The sequence below is a fragment of the Microtus oregoni genome, unplaced genomic scaffold (assembly GCF_018167655.1).
Source record: "Microtus oregoni isolate MIOR12 unplaced genomic scaffold, Mior012 000015F_ref0000493, whole genome shotgun sequence".
Taxonomy (NCBI): Eukaryota; Metazoa; Chordata; class Mammalia; order Rodentia; family Cricetidae; genus Microtus; species Microtus oregoni.
This window is the reverse complement of record NW_024543074.1, coordinates 13,139,245-13,161,876: the sequence shown is the minus strand read 5'-3', so window position 1 is coordinate 13,161,876 and position 22,632 is coordinate 13,139,245. Positions and strand designations below refer to the sequence as shown.

The 22,632-nt window shown below is 40.6% G+C and overlaps 1 protein-coding gene across 9 annotated transcripts in view; it reads left to right on the top strand.

The window, feature by feature from the left end:
• Positions 1 to 22,632, top strand: part of Bcas3 (BCAS3 microtubule associated cell migration factor) — a 474,306-nt gene that overhangs the window by 99,880 nt on the left and 351,794 nt on the right. For all 9 annotated transcript variants that reach the window (XM_041664855.1, XM_041664856.1, XM_041664853.1 and 6 more), the window contains exons 9-12: positions 655 to 731; positions 9,052 to 9,128; positions 13,370 to 13,453; positions 20,483 to 20,653. In XM_041664855.1, coding sequence (XP_041520789.1) covers positions 655 to 731; positions 9,052 to 9,128; positions 13,370 to 13,453; positions 20,483 to 20,653 — 409 coding nt within the window. The remainder of the gene's footprint in view (positions 1 to 654; positions 732 to 9,051; positions 9,129 to 13,369; positions 13,454 to 20,482; positions 20,654 to 22,632) is intronic.

The following is a 22,632-nucleotide window of genomic DNA, read 5'->3' as shown; positions in this document are numbered from 1 at the left end:
AAGAATGATGTTTTATTGAAATAGTCATTAAATGTGGGATTTGTTATTCTAGAAGAAATAGTCAATTGTAATTCAGTATTTGGAATGTATTATAGTAATTTCACTTTAGAACATTAAAATCATAGCTTAATTATACAATCTGTAAATTCTTAATCATTTCCCTGGTTATTTGTAAATTTTGTTTTCTAAATTATTGTTTATAGAGATTGTTATTAATATTAATATATCAACTCTTAAGAAATGGCACATGCTGTGTGGCAATCTTTTCAGATTTTGTTGGGTGTGCTGAGAAATTCTGCAACCTTTTTAAGTGATAGATTATATAAAGTCATTTATATTTAATTGTGACTTTAAATAGCATTGAACACCACATTTAGTAAGTAGCCCACTGGTTAATATTATCCATTCTTAGTGTTGTTTGTTTAATCAGAATATGAAAGTGAAACTGTTCCAGTAATAGCTCCAAAATTTGTCACTTGGTTTGTATGAAAGATTTCTTTGTTTTTATTCTCCAGATTTTTGGAGTCAGATATTTCTACCCTATGTATTAGAAATGTTTTATTTTAAAAGTATGATTTTAATTATTTATAATTCAATTCGTAGAATTTCTCATTCACTCACGTTTCCATTCTGGTTTTTCCCCTCTAATTTTAGGATCCTCGTCGTAGTCTTGCAGGAGAAAATCGCTGCCTTTGATAGCTGTACTTTCACAAAAAAATTTTTTGTCACAAGTATGTACCAAATCATTTTACTTCCTATCTGTGCGTTTGTGTTTCTGTTGCTGACTGGATGCTGTCAGCAGTGGGTTTCAGCCATGGTCTCTGCCTGTGATTCTCATGGGCGCCATTACTTCGTAGCTTCTAATCTTAGAAGGAATTTTACCATGCCAAAGCACTTTCCTCATATTTTTGAATATAGCGTAAGATTTCTTTATATCCTCATATTGAGGCCCCTCCCTGTTTCCCGTAGCTGTTTTTGAGGCAGATCATTTAGCATGTCCTCTGTACATCCAGAGGTGATTGCCTTGTGCTCTATGAAGGAATTTAAACTTGGGGGGCTGCTTACCCCTTCCTTTGCCTCCCCCGCCCATCATTTCACTGCTGTCAGGAGCTCTCTAGCTACACCCGGTGCTCAAACACAAACTCAGTGCTAGGTTTTGTAGAAAGGCAGAGGATTCGGGTAGGAGGAGAAGTGAACGGGAGCTAATTAACTTTAAGGAACTGGAATGTGCAGGCCTGGCATGCCGAGTTGTGAAGGACAGAGACGGTCTGGAAATGCTGGCAGGGATCAGTGAGCTGTTCAAAATGTCCCAGAATGACTTTTAAATTTTATTTTTCCCGCAGCCCAGTAAAATAATAGTTCCCCCCACAATGTTCTCCCTTTTTTTAGTTCACCAAAGAGTCTGATATATATTATAGAAATAGCTTAGTGGGTTTCTATTTTGAAAGGATGACATGAAATACAATATGGAGTACACAGACTTTTACTGAGTAGCTGCCCCATATTGAGCCTCAGGTAGTATCATGTAGGTATTGTTCCTTTCCTATAAGGACAAGTTCTTTGTTCTATCCGCATTGGGTATTAGAGATAATTATCTGCACCCTATACTACACATCATACTATATAATACAGTTCAATATGGCTCATGTTTCACCTTTGTGGAGCATGAAGAATTGTAAGTCTAGCCCATCCCTCCAAGCCCTTAATCCTTTTCTCTGAGTTGTTCCCCCTTATGCTCAGTCGTCACCTTGTTCATGCATCTGCAGTGGGAACAGGCAGGCAGCATAGGCGCCCGGAGTCCTGCGTGGTGCAGATGAGTTAGAGCACAGTGGGACGCCGCAGCCGCAGCCGGGCCTTTCCTGTGGATTTCTCATTCCTTTTCAGCGGTTGTTTTTAGTTTTGTTGTTTTTAAATTTTTCTTGTTATTTGATATTGATTACAAGTAAGGTGTGAAGGCCTCTTCAGTACTAAGTGTCTCTGTTGTGACCCCATTTTTTGTTTGTTTGTTTTGATTTTTGAGACAGGGTTTCTCTGTGTAACCATTTTTGGAACTAGCTCTGTAGACCAGGCTGACCTCGAATTTAGAGAGATCCTCCTGCCTCTGGCTCCAGAGTGCTGGGATTAAAGGTGTGTGCCACCACAACCAGGCAATGGTTTTTTTTAGGTTTTTATTATGTACACAGTGTTCTGCTTAAATGTATGCTTGTACACCAGAAGAGAACACCATAATCTCATTATAGATGGTTGTGAGCCACCATGTGGTTGCTGGGAATTGAACCCAGGACCTCTGAAAGAGCAGCCAGTGCTCTTAACCTCTGAGCCTTCTCTCCAGCCCCGTTGTAACCCCATTTAACTTTATTCTGGAGCATGTATTCCTTGGTAGTTACTTCTGTATCAATTTAATTGCTCAGAACATTGAAATGGGGTGGTGGAGACAAACATCATTGGTTTTCTTTTAAAGTCCTATTTATTTAAAAATTTTGTATGTATGTGTGAAGGTGCACTCAGATGCAGGAAGAGGTCTTGGTGCCCTGGAACTGGAATTACAGGCACTTACCTAGCATGAGTGGCGGGAACCAAAGCTGCTACCCCATAAAGGAACGTTAAATGGTGAACCATCTCTTCTGCCCCCCATTGTTTTTGTTTTGTTTCCTGAGTGCTGGGATTAAAGTTGTTCACTACCACTGCCCTGCTCCCTCATTGTCTTTAAAAATTATTTTTTACTACTGTTTGTATCTTGTCGATACATAGGGTGTGGCATACGCGTGCTGGTTGGAGAACAACTTTCAGCAGATGCTCCTCTCCCTCCACCTTTCCGTGGGCTTTAGAGCTTATACTAGGGTCTTCAGGCTTGTATGGCAAGCACTTTATTATGACCATCTTCGTGATCCATTATCTGATGGGTGGAGTGTGTGTAAATGGAAATTATGTTTGCAAATTTGCATATTAAATGATTTTTATCAGTAGTTAATATTTTTCTCATAAGTAGTAAATGGCATTAAAGTACATAGAAGCTTCTAATTTTATAACATTGGTATTACAATTGAAAATTCACAATTTTCATTATTTATGAAAAATACAAATTATTATCCTTTGCTAGTTAGTAACAGTTTTGATGTAATGATGAAGCTAGAGTTGGTGACTTGCACATTAGACTTCAGAGAAATTTCTTTTCCCGTGCTCTTTCCCCTTCCCTCTTGGCCCTTCCCTTTTCCTTCTGTCTTGCCCTGGCTCTTCTTTTTTTAACAGTCTTTCTCATTTTAACCCACGATGGTGTTAAAATTGCCACCCTTCTGCCTCAGCCTCTGAGTGCTAGGGTAATATTACGGGGAGGAGGGAGAGATGGTGTCTCTCTGTCATTCCCTATCTCCCCCCACCCCATGATCACGTCTCTCTATGGAACATCGTTATTGTATATTCCTAAATACTTAACCTTGAGTTTCTGGACCCACTGAATAGTTGAAGCCATTGTCCTCCAGTCTTAGTGTCTCTTGTCCTTTGTGAATTGTTCACGAGAGGAGGAACAGTTCAAGTGTCACCAGTGTCTCTGTCTTTTTAAGTGCCATGCAGACTGCTCGCTAAGCCATCATTGTCTTGTAGTCTGTCACAAGGGGGTTCTCACATACTCTCATAGACTTGGGATTCCTCAAAGCCTCTATTAGTAGAGATTGCATAATACATAAAATATAATGATGTGTTTTATTTCATGCTTGACAGCTATGTAGAAGGATAAGACCAGAGGATTACAAGTTCAAGTCATATGTGGGCAACTGAGTGAGCAACTTTTACAATAAAAAGTGAACAGAGGCTGTACACACACACACACACACACACACACACACACACACACACACACGTTCAGTCTGTGTGAGGCTCTGACTCAATACCTAGCATTGAAAAACAAGTAAAAAAAAAAAATCCAAACCCCCAATTAACCAATCAACCAAAAAGTCAGTAAAGGGTTTAGAGCAACAACAAAACCCTGTGATTTCTTGCGTCCTTCTGTGATTAACGACTTTTGTGGTTTTTGCTCCAGTGTTGTTGATCGTCATTAATAAATGCTTTCTTGTCCTAGTGACAGGTCTCATTTCATACTCCACTCGGAAGTATCTTTCTCAGGAGTAGGTACTTGATTTGTTCACTCTAGGGATTGAGTTTGAAGTTGGGACCAATGATACTCATCAAGAATCGGAATCCTTGAATTACGGCTTTACTCAAGGGATTGAAGTCATGATCCAGGCCTATTGACTTCCACCTGAAATCCTAGCACTTTGAATGCTGGAACAAGATGGTTACTGTGAATTTGAAGCCTGGTTTGCATAGTGTGTTCCAGAACAGACTTAGCTCTACAGTGAGACTCTATCTCAAACAAAGCAGACATAACAAAACTTAAAACAGCACCAAATTTGGTGTCAAGTGTCAAATTCTGCCACAGTACTTGACATACTGTGCCAATGTGTTAATGGGGGATTTTTTTTTTTTCAGTTTTGCACCATCCAAATTCTTCAGCTAATTTCTTTAGCTGTATTCAAAGTTGATACAGTTCTCATGTATTTTTCTGTCTTTGGATTTCTTACAGAGGTTGACTGAGGAGCTGGGAGACGGACACTATGATGTCTTCTGGCAGCTCGCTTACCCGCGTGGCATGTGCCTTGTCTCTGTTTAGTCACACCCAGTGGGGTTGCTTGTTTGTAGCCCAGGCTAGCCTCGTCCTGTAGCTCAGGATGTCATTGAACTCCTTATCCACATGCCCCCATCTCTGGAGTGCCTGTAATGCCTTGTTTCTGTAGTACTGATTGGGTCTATAGTTGGCATGGGCTAAGCAAGCTCTTTACCAGCTCAGCTGCGTCCAGCCTGGTACCCAGTTCTGAAAGAAGTAGGATCATGCCCTGTGTAGATCGCCACCTAATGAGGGTGTCGTTTTGATCATGCAGACATTTAACTTCTGAGGTAGAATGGGAAGCTGTTGCATAATGCATTCCTAGCTGAAGGCCCCCTTATATGTGAATACAATGAAAGTATTGTAAAATGAGTAGAGCCTGCTGTGCCCATCAGAGCAGGCATCCTGGGGATTTGTGCCAAAGAGTGGATGGAGCAGGTAAAGGGAGCTGATAGAGGGCTGTTAACAGAATGCACCTAATAGGGCCAGAAAGGGGACACCTTTGTGTTTGGATGTACAGAAAGTTGGTCTTGAGCAGCTGTCCGATGTGGAAATTCAAAACTCAGGTATGAATAGGAAAACAAAAGACAAAGACTGATAGATGTCATTAGCAGTCATTTTAGGGATCCTTTGAAGTTGAAAGGCAGATACAGAATCTCCAGAGAGACCCGGGGTCTGATAAACAGGCTCTGTGCATCTGCCTGTGTTTCAGTTTGAGAAGGAAAGTTATTTGGTGCAATCCTAATGTTATTAGTGCTAGAATGTCTGTTCTTTGTTTATGTTAATGATGAACAACACATGGAACACATGGAAATGAGTTTAAAGTAGCTTTAAAATGCAAAGTTAAAATTTTGGGTAAGAACTGCTTTGCTTGCTTGCTGCTTTTTTTCTTCTTCATATTTTGGGAAAGCAGTGCCTTGGTGTCTATCCAGGCTGGCTTGGAATGACCACTCCCACATGTTTGTATTATGCAGCAGAAAGGGTTGGAGTCCTGTCATCTAGGTCGGTTTGGCTGTTAAATTTACTGCCATGACTTTGGATTTTTCACAAGGTAAAGAGGGCTGCTCTGGTGTCTCCTGGCGCTGGGCAGAAAAGTCTGCATGTATGTACATGTGCAGTGAACCGAACCGTGACTCCTGCTTCCTGAATATGATTCCCACCACCTGTTGATACATTGTGCTGAAATTTGTATGTTTCATATACATGCAAAGTGAACAAAAAATAATGTGCAGGGATCCTCACCGCTCTTAGATAAGTGTGCATCCTTCTGGGTCGTGTTCAGGTTTTCTTACTCTCGTCTAACCTGTGATCTTTGTGACTTGTGTCTAACAGAACATAGGGTAGCATTCCTTCCACCCGGTTTGTAGTCTTCATTATTCCTCCACCTCTCCACCTCTGTATGCTGTCCTGCCTAATTCTTTCTGTCCCTCCTTTCGTCTGTCTAGCCTTCCCTCCCTCAATCCCTTCTTCTTCTTCTTCTTCTTCTTCTTCTTCTTCTTCTTCTTCTTTTTTTTTTTTTGAATTCTGGATTTTCTATAGCCCAGGCTGACTTTGAAGTTCTTACTGTCCTGCCTCAGTGTCCCAAGAATGGATTATAGACATGCATCACCACACATACTGTTCAGGTCTTATTTATTTCTTATGTAATGACCCTAAATTTTATGGCCATTAGACATGTGTATGTTAATTGGTTAACAGATAATACTTTATATATCCTTCTGGAATGTGTGGTTGATGCTTTTATGAAACTGAATCCACATTTTAGTTTTTATGTGGACGTATTTTCAGTTCTCATGGTTATAAACATTTGGTTGCAAGTTTTTGTAATTATATGTTTTTTTCTTGATGGCTAGTAATACTGATTACTTTTATGTATTTGCCAGTGTATATCTTAGCTCATTTTTAAATTAAAAAATCTTAATATTGAGTGGCTGAAATTTTCTAAAATAGGTCACTTGTCACTTATGGGTTACAAAGATATTCCTCCATTCTGCTGGTTGTCTTTTTACTTTTCTGCCATGTGTGTCCTGAGTGTTGAACCCCAGGTCCTCTGTAAGACCAGCAAATGGTCTTAACCACCAAACCATCTCTCCAGCTTTTCTTTTCATTTTGATGATGTCCTTCTGAAAACCTCTTCAGCTAAAACTATGCATTATCAATGGAAGAAACTGTTTTACCAACTCTGAGGCGGTGAACAGCCCCTCATCTAATTTACTTTGTTTTTGTTGTTGTTGTTGGTAGATAGACTAGGTTGGCCTTGAACTCACAGATCCACCTGCCTTTGTCTTCTTAGTACTGGGGTTAAAGGTGTGTGCTACCACGCCTGGCATCATATTTTTCTTTTAAGTATTGTTCATTCTAAACTAACTAAAATGGTTTTTAGATTCATTTATTTTACTGTTTTTATGTGTATGAGTGTTTTTCCTCAATGCCCTTGAAGTTCAGAAGAGGGCTTTAGATCCTCTGTAACTGGATTTGCAGAGTTTTGAGGTCTGCCATGTGGATACATGGATTGAGCCCTCATCTTCTACCGTATGTATGTGATGTGAAGCTGGGGTCCAGCGTCATTTAGTCACAGGTAGCATCTTTCACTCTGTGCTCACCTGGGTACCTTTGTTAAAGGTCAGCTGACTGAGGCCATTAGTGGTGTGCCTCGCCTCTAGCCTTTGGCACAGCACACGGGAGGAAGAGGCCCGTCTGATCATCATAGCCACAGGACTGAGAGTAGTGAAGTCTTAGTTACCTAATGTGCTCAAGTTGTCTGTAGTAGGAACAACCTTATGGCCTGCTGTCAGGCAAAGCTGCTGAACCTTCCTGTTCCTTTAAAATTCTTTACCCATACAGGGAGCTAGGCCAGGCTGACCTCACCTCACTGCAGCCCTGCCCTCAGCCTCCTGAGTATTCAGATTAGCCGCTACACCAAAAGCAATGGCATAGGCATTGCTTGGGTGGCTTAGATTCTACCTTCATGGAAATTTGAAAGCCTGAGTTCTGTTAAGGCCCAGTTGCCTCTGCTCACGTTGTTAAGTGGCTGGTAACCATCCCTACACCCCTTCACTTGTTTTTAGAGTTTACCTGGAGATCAGTTAATAATACTTATACAGTTCGGATGGTGCTGGCTGGCTGACACCAACTTTTAATTCCCGAGGTCTTCTTGAGTTCCTAAGAACCTAGAACCACAAAGTAATTTGTCTTCCTGAGGTTGCAATCCCACATGGGAAGAAGATAGGGGCTATTATCTAGTGTCATTCGGACTAGTTATGGGAGCTGATTTGAAGTTAGGGTGTTTAGACTTTGGATTTATTTATTTATTTATTTTGAGATAGTAATTCTGACTGGTCTCGAGACCACTTTTGGCATGTCCTGTAAGTCCTGCCCCCACCTCCCTTTTTGACCTTTAAAGACAATTCTGGAGATTAGCTACCTCAAGTGTGATGTTAAGCATTCAAATGTCTCATTTTAATAGGAGCATAGTGCATAGAGAGAATTGTACAGTCTTCAGGATGCCCTTGTTCATATATGCCAGCATACATATGCCTTGAGCAATGACAGCAGGACCACCGTTCCCTAGAGATTCAACAATAAAGAGAACAGAGCCATCTTTAACACTGTGTACCCCTAATCAAGAGTATATAAAGTCATAGACAATAAATACATCATAGAACCATTTACTGCTAGTCATAGCTGACACTGGGACCAAGAAGAATGAAATGGAGTGCTAATACAAGCATAGCATTATCTAGTTTTCCAGAATCTCTCTGCCAAGGTATCCTTTGAGCGTTCTTTATGTTTATTGGCCACGTCACTTTGTGTGTTTTTCACCATTGTCATTGCATCATTTTCTTACTCATATGTTTCGGTGTGGTTTTAATTGATCTCTTAACATTAACTTCCTGCACTTACTCTATGCTTTCTATCCTCTCCAAAAATTCTTTTTAAATTTATGAACGTCAACCTTTAAGTCATTTCCTTCTACCTTCATATTGTTTTCAGGGATAACAGTAGAAATGCTTTTTAGTAAAAAGTGGTTACCAGATCTTTCTGTGTCAGTGGAGCAGAGCTCATACATCAGGAAGGTAAACAAGTAAAAAAAAAAAAAAGGTCATTTAAGTTTTAAAATAATGAATACTGGACCGGGCATGGTAGCACACACCTTTGATCCCAGCACTCGGGGTAGAGGCAAGCAGATCTCTATGAGTTTGAGGCCAGCCGGGAGTATATAAAAAGACCTTGTCTCAATCTAACCCTAACACTGAACACTGTCATTTGAATTTTATGAGGTTTTGAAAAAATTAAATGTTTGATTTTTTTTGGTTTTTCTTTTATTAAGAAATAATGCATTAATGAAAAAAATTATTAAATTTCTTAATAATGCTCTTTGGAACTTGCAGGCTGTTATCCTTGTCCTGGGCCAAACATGAATCCCATTGCTCTTGGGAGCCGCTGGCTTGCTTATGCAGAAAACAAGGTAAGGCACGGTCCAGATGTAGGTTAGTTATGAGGGAGCAGGTGTGGAAGGACTGTCCCTACTCTGTATTGATGCTCTCTTGTGAATACCACTAGTGAGTGTTTTACAAGGTTTTATCTGTGCACCCACTAATCTGACTCTTAAGGATTTGTAGCTGAGTCTGGCGGGTCATACCTCTGATTCTAGCACTTGGGAGGCAGTGGTTGGAGGGTAACCTCAAGATCTAGGCTAACTTGTGGTGTCCAGTCCAGCCATACAGTGAGCCCTTACCTCAGAGAGAAAACGCACATTTTTTTTTTGTTTTATTGTGACAGAGTGTCTTAAGCTCAGGCTGGACTTATGTCCCTGTCCTCTTGCATCCACCCAAGTGTTGGGACTAGCAGCATATGTCACTGTCTGATAGCTGTCCTTGAACAGCAGCTTTGTAGATTCTTGGTGTTCTAGCCTGGCTTCTGCATAGAGCTGCTCACCTAGAGATTGTTTAATATTGATATAAAGCCTGCAGTTCACTGTCACACTGATACTTTCTAAAAGACAACAATTTGAAACCCGTCTCTTGCATAGATTGGAGTCACGGGGCATGGGACAATTTTCCTGGCCTTATATGGTCAGCACCTAAACCCTATTGTGCAGCTCCTTGCTGTAATGATTATAGCACACACGGCCTCAGTGGATATGGATATATATCAGTTATTAACTTGGTTCACCAAGATTGCCATAGTGTGTAAAAGTTGCTATATGCCTTTTATATCTAAGGCATATATATGCCTTTATATCTAAGCATTTTATTTATGTACAGTTCAATGTAAAACATAAATTTTGATTTATGTCATTTAGGACTCTGCCTGTAAATACAGAATAAAATATAAAAAGTATTGTTGGCTTTGAGGATTAGTATTTTTGTTTCATTTTTCTTGGTTACATGGTTATTGTATCTTGAGAATATTATGAAATAGTGCAAAATAGTTCTTGACAAAATCAGGATGTGGTACTTTAAGTACTTGGTGAAGCCACAGAACTCGTAAATCAACTGGCCTCTGGAATGTGCAGAATCAAGACTGGGCTGACGAAAATAATTTTTCTAGACGAAGTCCTTAATTCCTTTTCCAAAAGCCTGTCTACAAAAATTAAGATATTGTGCGTGTTACTGAGTGCTCTATTTACACTTCTTCTTGTCTGCTCTCTTCATTTTCCCATAAAAATTGCTCTTTTCAAACAGTGCAAGAGCCGCACAGTTAAATGGAGTGACATAATGGTGTCTCCTAATGTTTATATCTGTAATGCATTTCCCGTGAGTGCTGGAGACGTCCGCGGAGAAAGTGTGTAAACCATCCCTTGGCGCTGCCCATTGTATCCCACATGTGGAAAGCTGCGCATGTGGAGTTGGAGGTTTAATTAGCTACCTGTTTTTGAGAGGAAGCAACTCCCTTGAGAGTTGGTTGGATTTTGATATCTGTCTTTGCAGATGTATGTGTCATATGCAGGAACCAAGCAGCCTCGTGTGCAGAAAGATTTGTAAATGATAGTACTTAGTGAAGTTGGATTAAATTTTGAAGAACACTTTCAGACATTTGTGTCTATGTGTTTAGTGTTATGTGTGTGAGTATGAGGGGGCTTATGTCCATCTTCTGTTGGCTTTGGTCTCATTTTGTGAGGAAGGGTTTCTCACTGAATCTGGAGGTAAGCTGGTGGCTAGCACTTTTCGGTGGTGCTCCTGTCTTGACTCCTCAAAGTTCTCTTTCTCAAGAGCGTGTGTGGTCCTGTTGGGCCCTACGAATCCAAATTCAGATTTCTATGGCAGATTCTTGGTTGTTTGGCAGGTGCTCTTACCCACAGAACCATCCTTCCTGCTCCTCTTATCTCTTATTTATTAAAGATTTTGCTTCAGTGTGTCTGTGAGTGTGCGTGCGTGCATGCATGTGTGTGTGTATATGAGTGCCAGTGCCCGAGGAAGCCAGAGCTGTTGGAACCTCCTGGAGCTGTGAGTCACTTAATGTGGCTGCTGAGAACAGAACTCGGGTCTTTTGCAAGAGCAGCGTACACCATCTCTCCAGTCTCCTTCCTGTCCTTTCTAAGGGACAGAATCATTAGAAAGTCAGCTTTGGCCTGTCGTGTGATCTTCATACTCAGGTGTGTTTCTTTATAGAACTTCTCAGTGGGAACATGTCACTTACAGAAATGCATGCATATTTGTACACCTGTGTATGCATATTTGCATGGTGTAGAAATGAGGCGTTCACATTGGTACTTGCACCAGATTCTCTCCTGTTTTCTTTCATAGTCAAATGCCCCTCTCTTTGCGTGGGTAGCCTGGAATGTCAGCATCTATTCGTGTGTTCGGTTCCTGTAATTCACAAGTAGTGACAGGATTGCTCACCTGTACTGCCTAACAGGCAAACTAGACTCATGCCTGCTGCCACTGCTGCCTCAGACTCCAGGTGTACAGTCCGCCTGTCTTCTTGGGGGTGTTCCTTAAGTTCCTTTTAAATAATATTTCTTAGTGTGTGTATGTGTGTGTTTGTTTGTATAAATGTACACAAGCATATATAGAGGTTAGAGAACAACTTGGAAGAGTTATTTCTCCCCCTTTACCACGTGTTCTGGGTATTGAACTGAGGCTTAGCAGTAAATCCCTGCGTCTGCTGAGGTGTTTTGTATTTATTTTTATTTGTTGATCATCTTTGCCTATTGTTCTTCCTCCATTTAGATTAGACTTTCATTTAATGTGTAATTGTGTACATTTTTGTATACATTTGTGTACATTTTGTATTCATATTTTATGTGCCAGTGTACCTAGTACATGCATATAGTTATTATATTACCTTTTATGAAAGGTAACATAATGTATTTGTTCCTTAATGATCATTTTGCTTAAGAATAATTCCTGGAATTTAGTTCGTTCGTATGCTGATTTTGTTTAAAAATGATAATTTTTTATTATAAAAATGATAAAAAATGGAATTTTTTCTATGCTGTGCTTTGACCATATTTTCATGTACAAACTGATTCAATTATAGTTAAATCAAAATGGTTAAGAGTGATGTTTGTTTTTCCATTTGCCTTTGAATATTTAGTCTTAATTTAATATGAAAACGTTTATTTTCTCTTTAACATAGTGTTTGCTGGCCACAATGCTGCCTTTCTCTGCTTCAGCAGCAGGGGGCAGCAGAGGAATGATTTTCATAATTCTTTGACTTTGTGGTTGAATGAACAAGCCATTCTTTCCATTACCTAAAATAGTATTTTCCACATTTTATTCTGAGACAAAAAAGTTTGCTGATCAGAAAACTTGAACTCTATTTGTCGTGGCTTTATAGACATGGCCTAAAAAATAGCTTGGCTTCAGGGACCAGACTTAAGGTGTTCTAGCCTGCTACATTCATGTAAGTTAGGAAGAAAAGGACTTCATGGTAATCTGTGCCGCAGAGCACAGTTTTAGGTCATCTGAGGTGTGTTTCAAAATTTGTTATTCATTTCACAGGCTTTGAAAACACCTGTTACAATATCATGCTCTTCACAGGCCCTGCTGCTGTCATTTAACTTTAAAAATGTTTTATGAGAATCTTAGTTATGATTTTTTTTTTTTTTTTGGTAAATGCAAGTGTGTTGTTGCCGGTGAAGGGTTTGGTCCTGAGTTTCTGCTGAGCGAATGAGAATTAAAATCATGATTCACAGTGACAGTTGCAAGTCGCAAGTGCAGTGTCCTCCTGAAGTGGACAGTGAGTGTATGTGCTTACGTGGTGCGCGCACACTCTGTCTGCTGTCCCACAGACACAGTGGACATGCAGATAGGCTAAAATGTTTTGCCTGTTCTTTTAGGTTTCCTTTTATAATCCTTGTAGACAAATTAAGAGGAACAAACATCCAGTTTGCTCGTATGTCAAATATTTAATGTTAGGAAGTTATGTGTAAGTCCTTTGATTATGTTTTTTAAATTTATTTGTGGAAAGGTTGCCAGACCCGGAATCCTACCATTTCAGAGTTTATGAATTCTTAAAGCCCGTTCATCGTGTAATTAAAACCATAGTTGAGTATGAAACTGCCCGAGTGGCACCAGAAGATTATAAAAAGGGGTAAACGTGTCTCAGCAGGGTTTTAGCTGTTTGGTCTGCAGTGCACTCATGCAAACATTCCCACCCACCACCATTATCATGCGCGGTAAATAGCCGCTGTCTAATAGCGTGTACAGTTAAACGGCTTAATAGAAAATGACTCTGCCGTTCTCTTTTCCCCTTCCCCAGCTGATTCGATGTCATCAGTCGCGCGGTGGAGCCTGTGGAGACAACATTCAGTCTTACACCGCCACAGTCATTAGTGCCGCTAAAGTGAGTACCCAGAAGTTGCGGTTATGCTGAATGCTGGCCGTGGTGCAACGGTCCATTCCACTTCCAGTCACAGTGTAGAGCAAATGGAAGAAGTCAGGATGTTTTGCCATTCTGTGATGTGGAAGTTAATCTTTCAAGGTTAATAGTTCTTTTATTGTGAAGATTGTATGGTTTGCCCTTTCTCCATTAAAAACCTGGATGTATTTCAACTCGCTTCAGGTCTGGTAACTAATTAATACCATATTGCAACGAACTGTGCATGTTTTAAGTGGCGAGTTGGGTTCTTTTTTCTGTATTTGCATCTTCCTATCTACACGAATAAGCTTGTGGGCATCCCTGTGCAGCTTTGAACATTTGTGAATCTTCTTGACTTCAAAAGTTCCCCTGGCACATTCCAAGAGTCTTTCATAGTTAGAGGCCGGCCCCTTGCTGTTTGTCAAGTGACTTCTTCTGTGTGTGCGGGTTAGTTTTGATGATGTCTGGTAAACTTTGTTGATTATAAGGTATTCTTACCACCACCATCCTTTTGAATTGTGAAGTCTACAAGAGAGCAATTCTAATAATAGGGATGACAGAGGGAATCTGAATGACAGCCTGTAATAGAAAGCTCAGCTGCTCAGAGGACAGCAGTCTAAAGTCAGCCACAGAGAGGGAATCAAAGGTCACACTGTTTTATGTTAAATGCGAAAATACTTCAAGATTGTCACAAATGCTTGCATGATGTGTATTAGGATATGTCCCTGGGCTCACTGAGAGAAGTGTAACACATGGTTCACCCTTGCAGAGCAAGGAAAAGTACTATGTGTTCATGTTTCTCTGTTCCTTGCATATGAAGACAGTGCTTATGCAAACTCCTGAGTGTTCTCTTGTGAATTCATCTTATTAATTTAACAAAGAGATTCAGCTTTGACGCCTGAACTTAGCTGTCTCATTCATACATGTAAGTGTGGATGGCACGTCACTTTCTGCTTTTGTGTGTTGTTAGGTTCTTCCCCAGGGTCCCGAATTCATTTTCAAAGTGTTTTGTTGTGAGTGTACGGAAACAAGGCTAGAGTTAAGGACTTCAGAATTACGAGTCTGAACCCCCAACCTTCCCCCACTTCTTATGGGGATATGGGTGTATATTCAGGTCTTCCATGTTTAGGCTCTAAGAAATTATGTTTAACAAGCTATCTTTCCTTACAACTGTAATCCCAACACTTGGGAGGCTGAGGCAGGAGGGTCACTGTAAGTTTAGGCTAATCTTGGGTCCATAATGAGACTCAGGTCAGCCTGAACCACAGAGTGTGACACCGAGTACTCCGCTTTGTCTCCCTAGAGAAACTAACTTTATTTTGACTGATTAATTTTCAAAAAGCATTCATCACTAGTTGGGTGATTAGGCATTTAGTATATTCCTGTTCTGTAGCCACAGCTCTTCAAGTTAAATTTTCAGTATTAAATCATGAGTTGACTGAAGGCATGAGTATTTTAAAGTTTCCTTAAAATATTGTCAAATTATTTAAACGTTCCATTTATGTTAATTTTGTTTTTTTTTTTTGTTTTGTTTTGTTTTTGATTTTTCGAGACAGGGTTTCTCCGTAGCTTTTGGTTCCTGTCCTGGAACTAGCTCTTGTAGACCAGGCTGGCCTCGAACTCCCAGAGATCCGCCTGCCTCTGCCTCCCAAGTGCTGGGATTAAAGGCGTGCGCCACCACCGCCCGGCTAATTTTGTTTTTTGAGACAGGCTTTCATGTAGTCCCTGCTTGTCTCAAACTCACTATGGTTGATGGTTATTGTGAAATTCTAATTCTCCTGCCTCCATCTCCCTGACACAAAGTGACTCTTAATTTATAACCGCTATGTGGATTTTTCTTAACTATAAAGTATTTGAAAGTTGCAGTAATTTCTACTTCAATTGATGATTTTCCTTAATAAGTTACTAGGTAGTATTTGTTGTTAAGTTGCCCTCCCAAGGAATGCAGTAGTTCTAAAATGCATGGTAGCCATGTGGATTACTGTAACTCAGGCCTCTCCTTTGTCCTGCTACATTGTACTATAGTCACTGGACTTTTTCTGGCCAGAGTGTATTTTTTTTTCGAGACAAGGTTTCTCTGTATTGCTTTAGCTGTTCTAGAACTCACTCTGTAGACTGGACTGGCCTCAGACTCAGAGAGATCCTCCTGCCTCTGCCTCCCTCATGCTGGCATAAAGGTGTGCACCACCACTGCCCAGCGAGTGAATTAAATTTACTTGGAAAAAATTCTCATAAAAGGGGCTAAGGAGATGGCTTAGTGGAGAAGGTGCTTCCTGTGTGAGCCCAAGGGCTTCTCCACACCCCATGCTTCCTCTAAGAACTGTTGTAACCTTGAGGGCCCTGTGTGTAACTCCAGTGCTGGGGAGTGTGGAGACAGGAGGCCTTGGCGCCTTGCTGGTCAGGCATTCTAGCCTAAACAGCTAGCTCTACATTCAAGTGAGAGAGCCCGTTTCAGTTAAAAATAAAGGTGAGCGCATTAGAGAAAGTCGCCAGTGTCTGTCTCTAGCCTCCACATGGGTATCCTGAGCCCCGCACTCTGCATGCCTCTTACCTACGCTCAAAGGAACCTAATGTCCAAAGATAGTTTTAGCGTTCTATTTTTTTCTTTTGGTTTTTCGAGACAGGGTTTCGAGACAGGTTTTTGGTTTCGAGACAGTAGCTTTGGAGCCCTGTCCTGGAACTCCCTTTGTAGACCAGGCTGGACTCGAACTCACAGAGATCTGCCTGCCTCTGCCTCCCGAGTGCTGGGATTAAAGGCGTGCGCCACCACCGCCCAGCAGTGTTCTATCTATAATTTAAGGAAGAGTTATGAGCCAGTGGTGGTGGTATTAGCTTGTTGTCTCAGCTATTTGGTAGGCTGAGGTAGGAGGTTCACTTGAACTGAGAAGTTGGAGACTTGCCCGTGCAACATGGTGGTACTACAGCCAGTCTGTTTCTATCTCCGTGTCTCTGAATTGCACAGACACAAATACAAACGTAAATAAAAGAGGATAGAGAATAAGCATTGCAGTATTAAATGCAATAAGAACAGTAAGGTTTTGTCTAATTGTGTTTAAATGATGAGGTGTTACTTTAATAAAAATTGATATGACCATGAAAAAATCAAACCGTGTTAGTTCTGGCAATTGGTAGGCAAAAATAGTAGGAAACACAAGCACTATATAGAATAGGATCCAGCACACTATATAGAATAGGATACAGCACACTCTATAGAATAAGATACAGCACACTCTATAGAATAGGATCCAGCACACTATATAGAATAGGATACATCACACTCCCTGTGTAATATTTCCACGGTGTGACCATGATTGGCACTCAAAACAGTGACCTCTGCCACACTCCAACTCCTCTATAACGGCGGCTAGTCCTAGTTTGGGTTCTATTCATGTCAGTGCTGGTTCTCATTTCTTATGTTTGGTCCCTTATTTATCAGAATTTACCCTACGATTTTTTCAAAGCTCTATTTGACCCAAGAAGAGATCGACTCTTCTATTGTAACTTCCCTCCCCCCACACACCAAGAGGCAGGACCACAGACAATCATATAGGATCACAACCATACAGGGTACCCTGAAATCCACCAGGCTAACCTGGTGCCTTCCTGCCTCAGCCTCCCAGGTTGTTAGGATTACGGGCATGTGTCACCATGCCCAGCTATATTGTACATTTCTTTTATGTTTCAACCCAAAGAATGGAACAGGTATGAACAGGTAGCCCCTGGTAAGGCTAATTCCAATACACAACTTCTAGATCCAGAGATGTTACAAGTGCATCTGATATCTCCAGGCCTGGGTATATCCCACCAGAATGCCTGTATTACCTTGCATTTGGGTTTTGATCTCACAACATTTAATAAATATTTCACAAAAATGCGAGATTTAATTGGCAGATTTGTCTAACTGTCCCATTATGATGGAAAAGAGAATTTAGTCTCCTATCCTCTCTTCAATTATTCTCTTTGTTAATCTGTGGTGGGCAGTTCTACCTCAGAGCAGGTGCTTTGGGTCCCCAGAAGCAGGCGGAGAATTCTCTGGAGCTGGAGCTACAGGCTGTTGTGAGCTGCCGGACATAGGGGCTGGGATCTGAGCTTCTTCCGTTACAGTGCCCTCAACTGCTCTGTCATCTCCTCAGCTGGATAGGTCAAATATACATTTTATATAAATGTATACACCGCCTTTCAAGTTTTTAATTTCTTGCTTTTAGTCTATATGTGAGTGTATACATGCCCATGTTCCGTGGCCTGTGTGAGGAAGCCAGAGGAATAATTTCAGGAATCTATTCTCTGCTTCCACTGGTGTTCTAGGGATCAGCTTTACCGCGTCATCTCACCAGCCTGAAATTTTAATGAATAAACGGTAAAAAGTTTGCTTATCATCTAGTTAGCAATTTACACGAGAATTAAAAGAAAAGGGGGAAAATCCCAAGGAAAAATTTCAATTAGAAACTAGTAATAGGGCTAAGGAGATGGGGGCGGGGGGACCCACCAATCAATTGTAACTGTTTTGTTTTGTGCTAAAATCTCAAACTGCAGTGATTATAAAACACATTAGTGTTCCTCAATTAGCAGCCAAACATTTGTTTCAATAATTCACAAGAAACGACTTACACGGAATCTGTTAGTGTTGTCGAGTAAGCCTCTGAAGGACCAAGAGAACCAGGCGCCACAGTGTATTTATGCTAGCAAACAGGAAGCCTGATTAACCTCCCAGACGCCTCAGCTGCGGCACTCCCGCCATCAGTGCTAATGGAGCTGTTCCCACGCAGAGGTAGCTGGACCTTTATAAACAGCAAGACCTTTCAGCGTGGAAGTGTCTGGTTGTGTATCCTCTGTGTTTGCCCCAGAGCATATCAGCTCATGCTTTTATGCCAATGAGTGTGAATAAAACAGGGGCTCATAAATAGTGGAAAAATGCAGAAGAGCAAGCCATGAGGCAATGGGAAGAGTCACCAGGGAAACAAGAAAAAGGCAGTCTGTTTCAGTCACGTTGGCATGAAGACTTGATGTGATTTGGAAAGAACAATGACTCTTGGTAAAACCATCTCTTCTTCTTTTTTAAATACAACCCCTAAACTTTATAATCACCAAATCTGCAATTTGTGTAGTAAGTTACGAGAATGTAAGATTCATCCCAGCTCTTGGGAGGTAGAGGTGGGAGGATCTCTGTGAGTTCAAGGTCAGCCAGGTCTGGTTACACAGAGAAACCACATCTCAAAAGAATGTACATGAGTAAAAATTTAACAGTTTTTTTTTTTTTCTCTCTGTGAGACAGGGCAGGGTTTCTCTGTGTAACAGTCTTGGTTGTCCTGGAGCTCTGTAGACCAGGCTTAGCAGTCATTCCTAAGGATTGTGTGGTGTTGGAATGAAGCACACTTATAAGCTCTTCCCTTGAGTGGCGGACGTGACGCTGGGGCACTCACACGCCTTCCCGTGTTGTCTGAGCCGCTAGCGCGCACACAGACTTGATGCAAACCTATGATGCGGGCGAGGCGCCAACTGGGAATACAGAAACTTTCTGTGGAGCTGATGAGTTGGACTAGTCCTTGCACAGTCTGAAATGTGTAGATTCTTTAAAGGTTCCTCAATCATGATTGTTTTGCAAGAGTACTCTCACAGAACAGCACTGTGTCAGTAGGGCAGCCGAACATGTGACTGGAGCAAAGTGTGAGAGAAATCCATTACAGCTGTTAATCCTATAGACATGGTACGTGTTCTCTTCCCATGCAGGAAATCGGCCGCAGGGTCCTTCGTCATTTTGAACCTTGCTCTGCCCTATCAGTTGTCCCCCTAGCCATTAGCGCTAATGGTGTTCTCTCAGAACCGTTCTCGTTAAGTTATCAGGTAACAAGAAAAAACATGGGCATTTTTATTAAATCAATTGACCACCGTGGGGCGAAAACACATTAATATACGACTGTTAGGAGAGAGGTAGTAAACATAAATCAAGATTTTATAATTGAAATCAAGTAATCTTATTTAAACAATTTCTTAGCACCAGAATAGAAAATTAACTGCCTTTACAGTCTACATAAGGAAATTCAGATTGACTGTTACGGAAAGCAGTGAGAAAAAGCTGTTTTGAAGTGCTACTCTGGGGTGAAGAAAATATATAAAAGATTATTTGCTTTCAAGAGTTTCAAGTATCTATGCAATAATAGATTTCTTTATAGTGGTGTAGTAAGACAAAAGACAGATATCTCTTTTAGCTCTTTTTCTTTTTCCCAGAAGAAAAGCAGCTGTTTCTTTAAGAGCCTTTTGTTATGATTTCACTTGGGCTTTTCCTTCGCATTACAGTCTGAACCTTGGGCCTCTGGCATGTGGGACAAACTCCCTGAGCTGCAGCCCCCGCCCTAATTTCTATTAATGCATATCAGGACAGTCTGTTGAGATTTATGAATGAGGAAAAATATAGGCAGTAGCTTTACTCTCTGGCTTTGAGTGGCATAGTGTACACTGGATTACTTCTTACAGACGAGGAAGAAACCTGTCAGCTGCATTTCCTATTGGATGTCATTTGTCTGTACTTACTATGGAGTTAGAAAGTAATTCCCATCATTATTCTTAGTGTATAGTCTTTTATAATAGCATAAGTATATTTTAGAATTATAATCTTTTTCCACTTAGATATTCTGTCAATGTCTCGATCTTTATCTTGATGAAATAAATATAAAATTTGAAATATAATATTTTAAAATAGTGTCACATGGCCAGCTCCTTTCATATTATGCCATATGCTAAAATATGTAAATTAAGGCGATACAGTAAAAGAAATGTTATAATAAATATATAATTTATATATAAATTGTAATTAGTATCCCTGACGTGGTGCATCAACTGTGACATTTCCTGGAACTCGTGCTGATTTTTCTATATGAGTTTCAAGATCACGTCGAACAGCATATTGAAAATCTGTGGAGTTTACCGCTATATACATATATCGGATATTGTAAGAGAAATGGATTCGAGTGCACGCTCCTGTTCAGACTTCCCATTTTGTTGTCTCTTGTCATGTAGACACTGAAGAGCGGCCTGACGATGGTTGGGAAGGTGGTGACGCAGCTGACAGGCACACTGCCCTCGGGGGTCACAGAAGATGACGTTGCTGTCCACAGCAACTCCAGGCGGAGCCCCCTGGTGCCGGGCATCATCACAGTCATAGACACCGAGACAGTTGGCGAGGGCCAGGTAAGAGCTCCACGTGAACTGCAGAGCTGGGGCCCAGGTTAGAGTCACCCCAAAGAGATGAATAGGACTTGTTTCAGGTCAGATTTTTTTCACCCATTCTAGGAAAGCAAGGGACATTTTCACTTTGTTAGTTCAATCATCATTAATACTTAAAACCTAAAGAAACTCTCTCTCTCTCAGAGCATGTGTTTTGTACACGCCTGTTTGTGCTCTTGTGTTCAAGCTGTTTCTTGGTCTGATGCCATGTTATAATCTACACCCCGAGATTAATTCATTTCTCCTAAGGAGATGAAAAGACAGGAACTGGCATATGTGGGGGAAATAAAATAATTAGCACTGGTTATGCACGAGATAAGTTAGTGTGTTATATGAAATTCTATAACGTTTTTCTTATTTTAGCTTCTGGAAGTAAAGGCTTCACTCTTGCCCAGTTATCAGTGGTCATCCTCCTTCCTTAGTGTTCTGAGTGCTGGAGCTACACCAAGAGCACCATGCCCAGCTAACACATTCCCTTTTAAACAGTAAAAAACAAGAACAAAAGCATAAAGCAAAACACATGGAAATTTGAAATTACAAACCAGAAAATATACATGACAGTAGCATGGGGGCTCTCCTGTATCTCCAGACAGTAAGTTATGCCTAGTTAAAAACCATTAGGAAGGGCGGGCCGACAAAGCACACGGGAGAATTGGCCTTTGTATGTTATGTTCTTGGTAAAGCGCTTTTAGCAAAACTTCATCTACCTCTACCCTCTTTAGTCAGGTATGAAATTTCTTTCATGTTATAGCCTTTAAAATATATATAAAAGGGCATAATTTTCAAATCTTGTTACTTAAAGATAGCATATAATCTAAAATGTTTGAAAAGTAGTAGGTTTATGAACCTTACTGTTTATATAGAATATGTATTCATTTTATTTTTATTCAGATAAAAGGCTTAGAAAATTTAAGTCTCTGAAGTACTGTCCTATTCTGTTGAGGAATTGGCGTCCACTATATATGGGTCAGCATCTTGACTAAAAAGTCCATTTGACAGCTCCTGTGTGCTATTTCCTGTAGAAGGATCTAAAGGCACTTTGAGAAAGAGTATACTCCGGTGCAATTCAAACTAACGTTCTTTGAAATTCTGTGCTGTTAAATTTGGTTGTGTTTTACTTAAAATTTAAATAATAACAATTTTCTGTTTCTTCCTTTTTAAGTTTCAGGTTAACCCAATACATTATATGCTTGTATTGATTTTGCTTTTAAAGTATGTGCTAGCATGGTTTTCTCTTGGCTGTTAGGATGGTGGTGGAGAACATACATTACCTGATGCGGGTAGCCACATACACGTATCCTGGATGTGTTACCTCTACTCGCAGTTACCCAGGATTTAAGCCCTGAATTTCAGAGGCCAGCCTGGAAAACAGTTAAGGGATGTGGGAATTATGGAAGGAGGGAGGGGATTTTTGGTTTTGTAATGTGGGAATTAGTGCAGTATAGTTTGTGGATTTACAAAAGTTTATCTTTCCTTGGTGAGCAAATCAAAGAAGCCTATCAAGACTTACCCTATGAATAATTGATTTTTCCCACTGTTTGGGAAACACCACAATTATGCCATTTATTCATTTTTAAATTCTAAGATAGGAAAGAGGTGCTCAGAAAATAAGTAAGTACTAAGCCAGTAAAAAAGTGTATTTTTCAAAGGAACCAGAATTCTGTAGTATAGCACTGCCTCTTTCATTTCCACCGTCTGTTTGCTGTAAGGCACCTCTGCTCAGACACTTTGGAGAACCAGGCTGTGTTGCACTGCACTGCAGAGCATTAAAGGGAGTGTGTCGCCTCGGAAACTCGCCAGCCCTAGCTCGTCCCCTGTCCCTGCCATGCTCCTCCTTCCCGTGTATGTTGTCTTCTGTGATTTAAATCCACCGAGACTCTAATATAGTTTCACATTCACTCTGGCAGCATATAAAATCTGATTCACCGTCTTTCTGTTGCTGT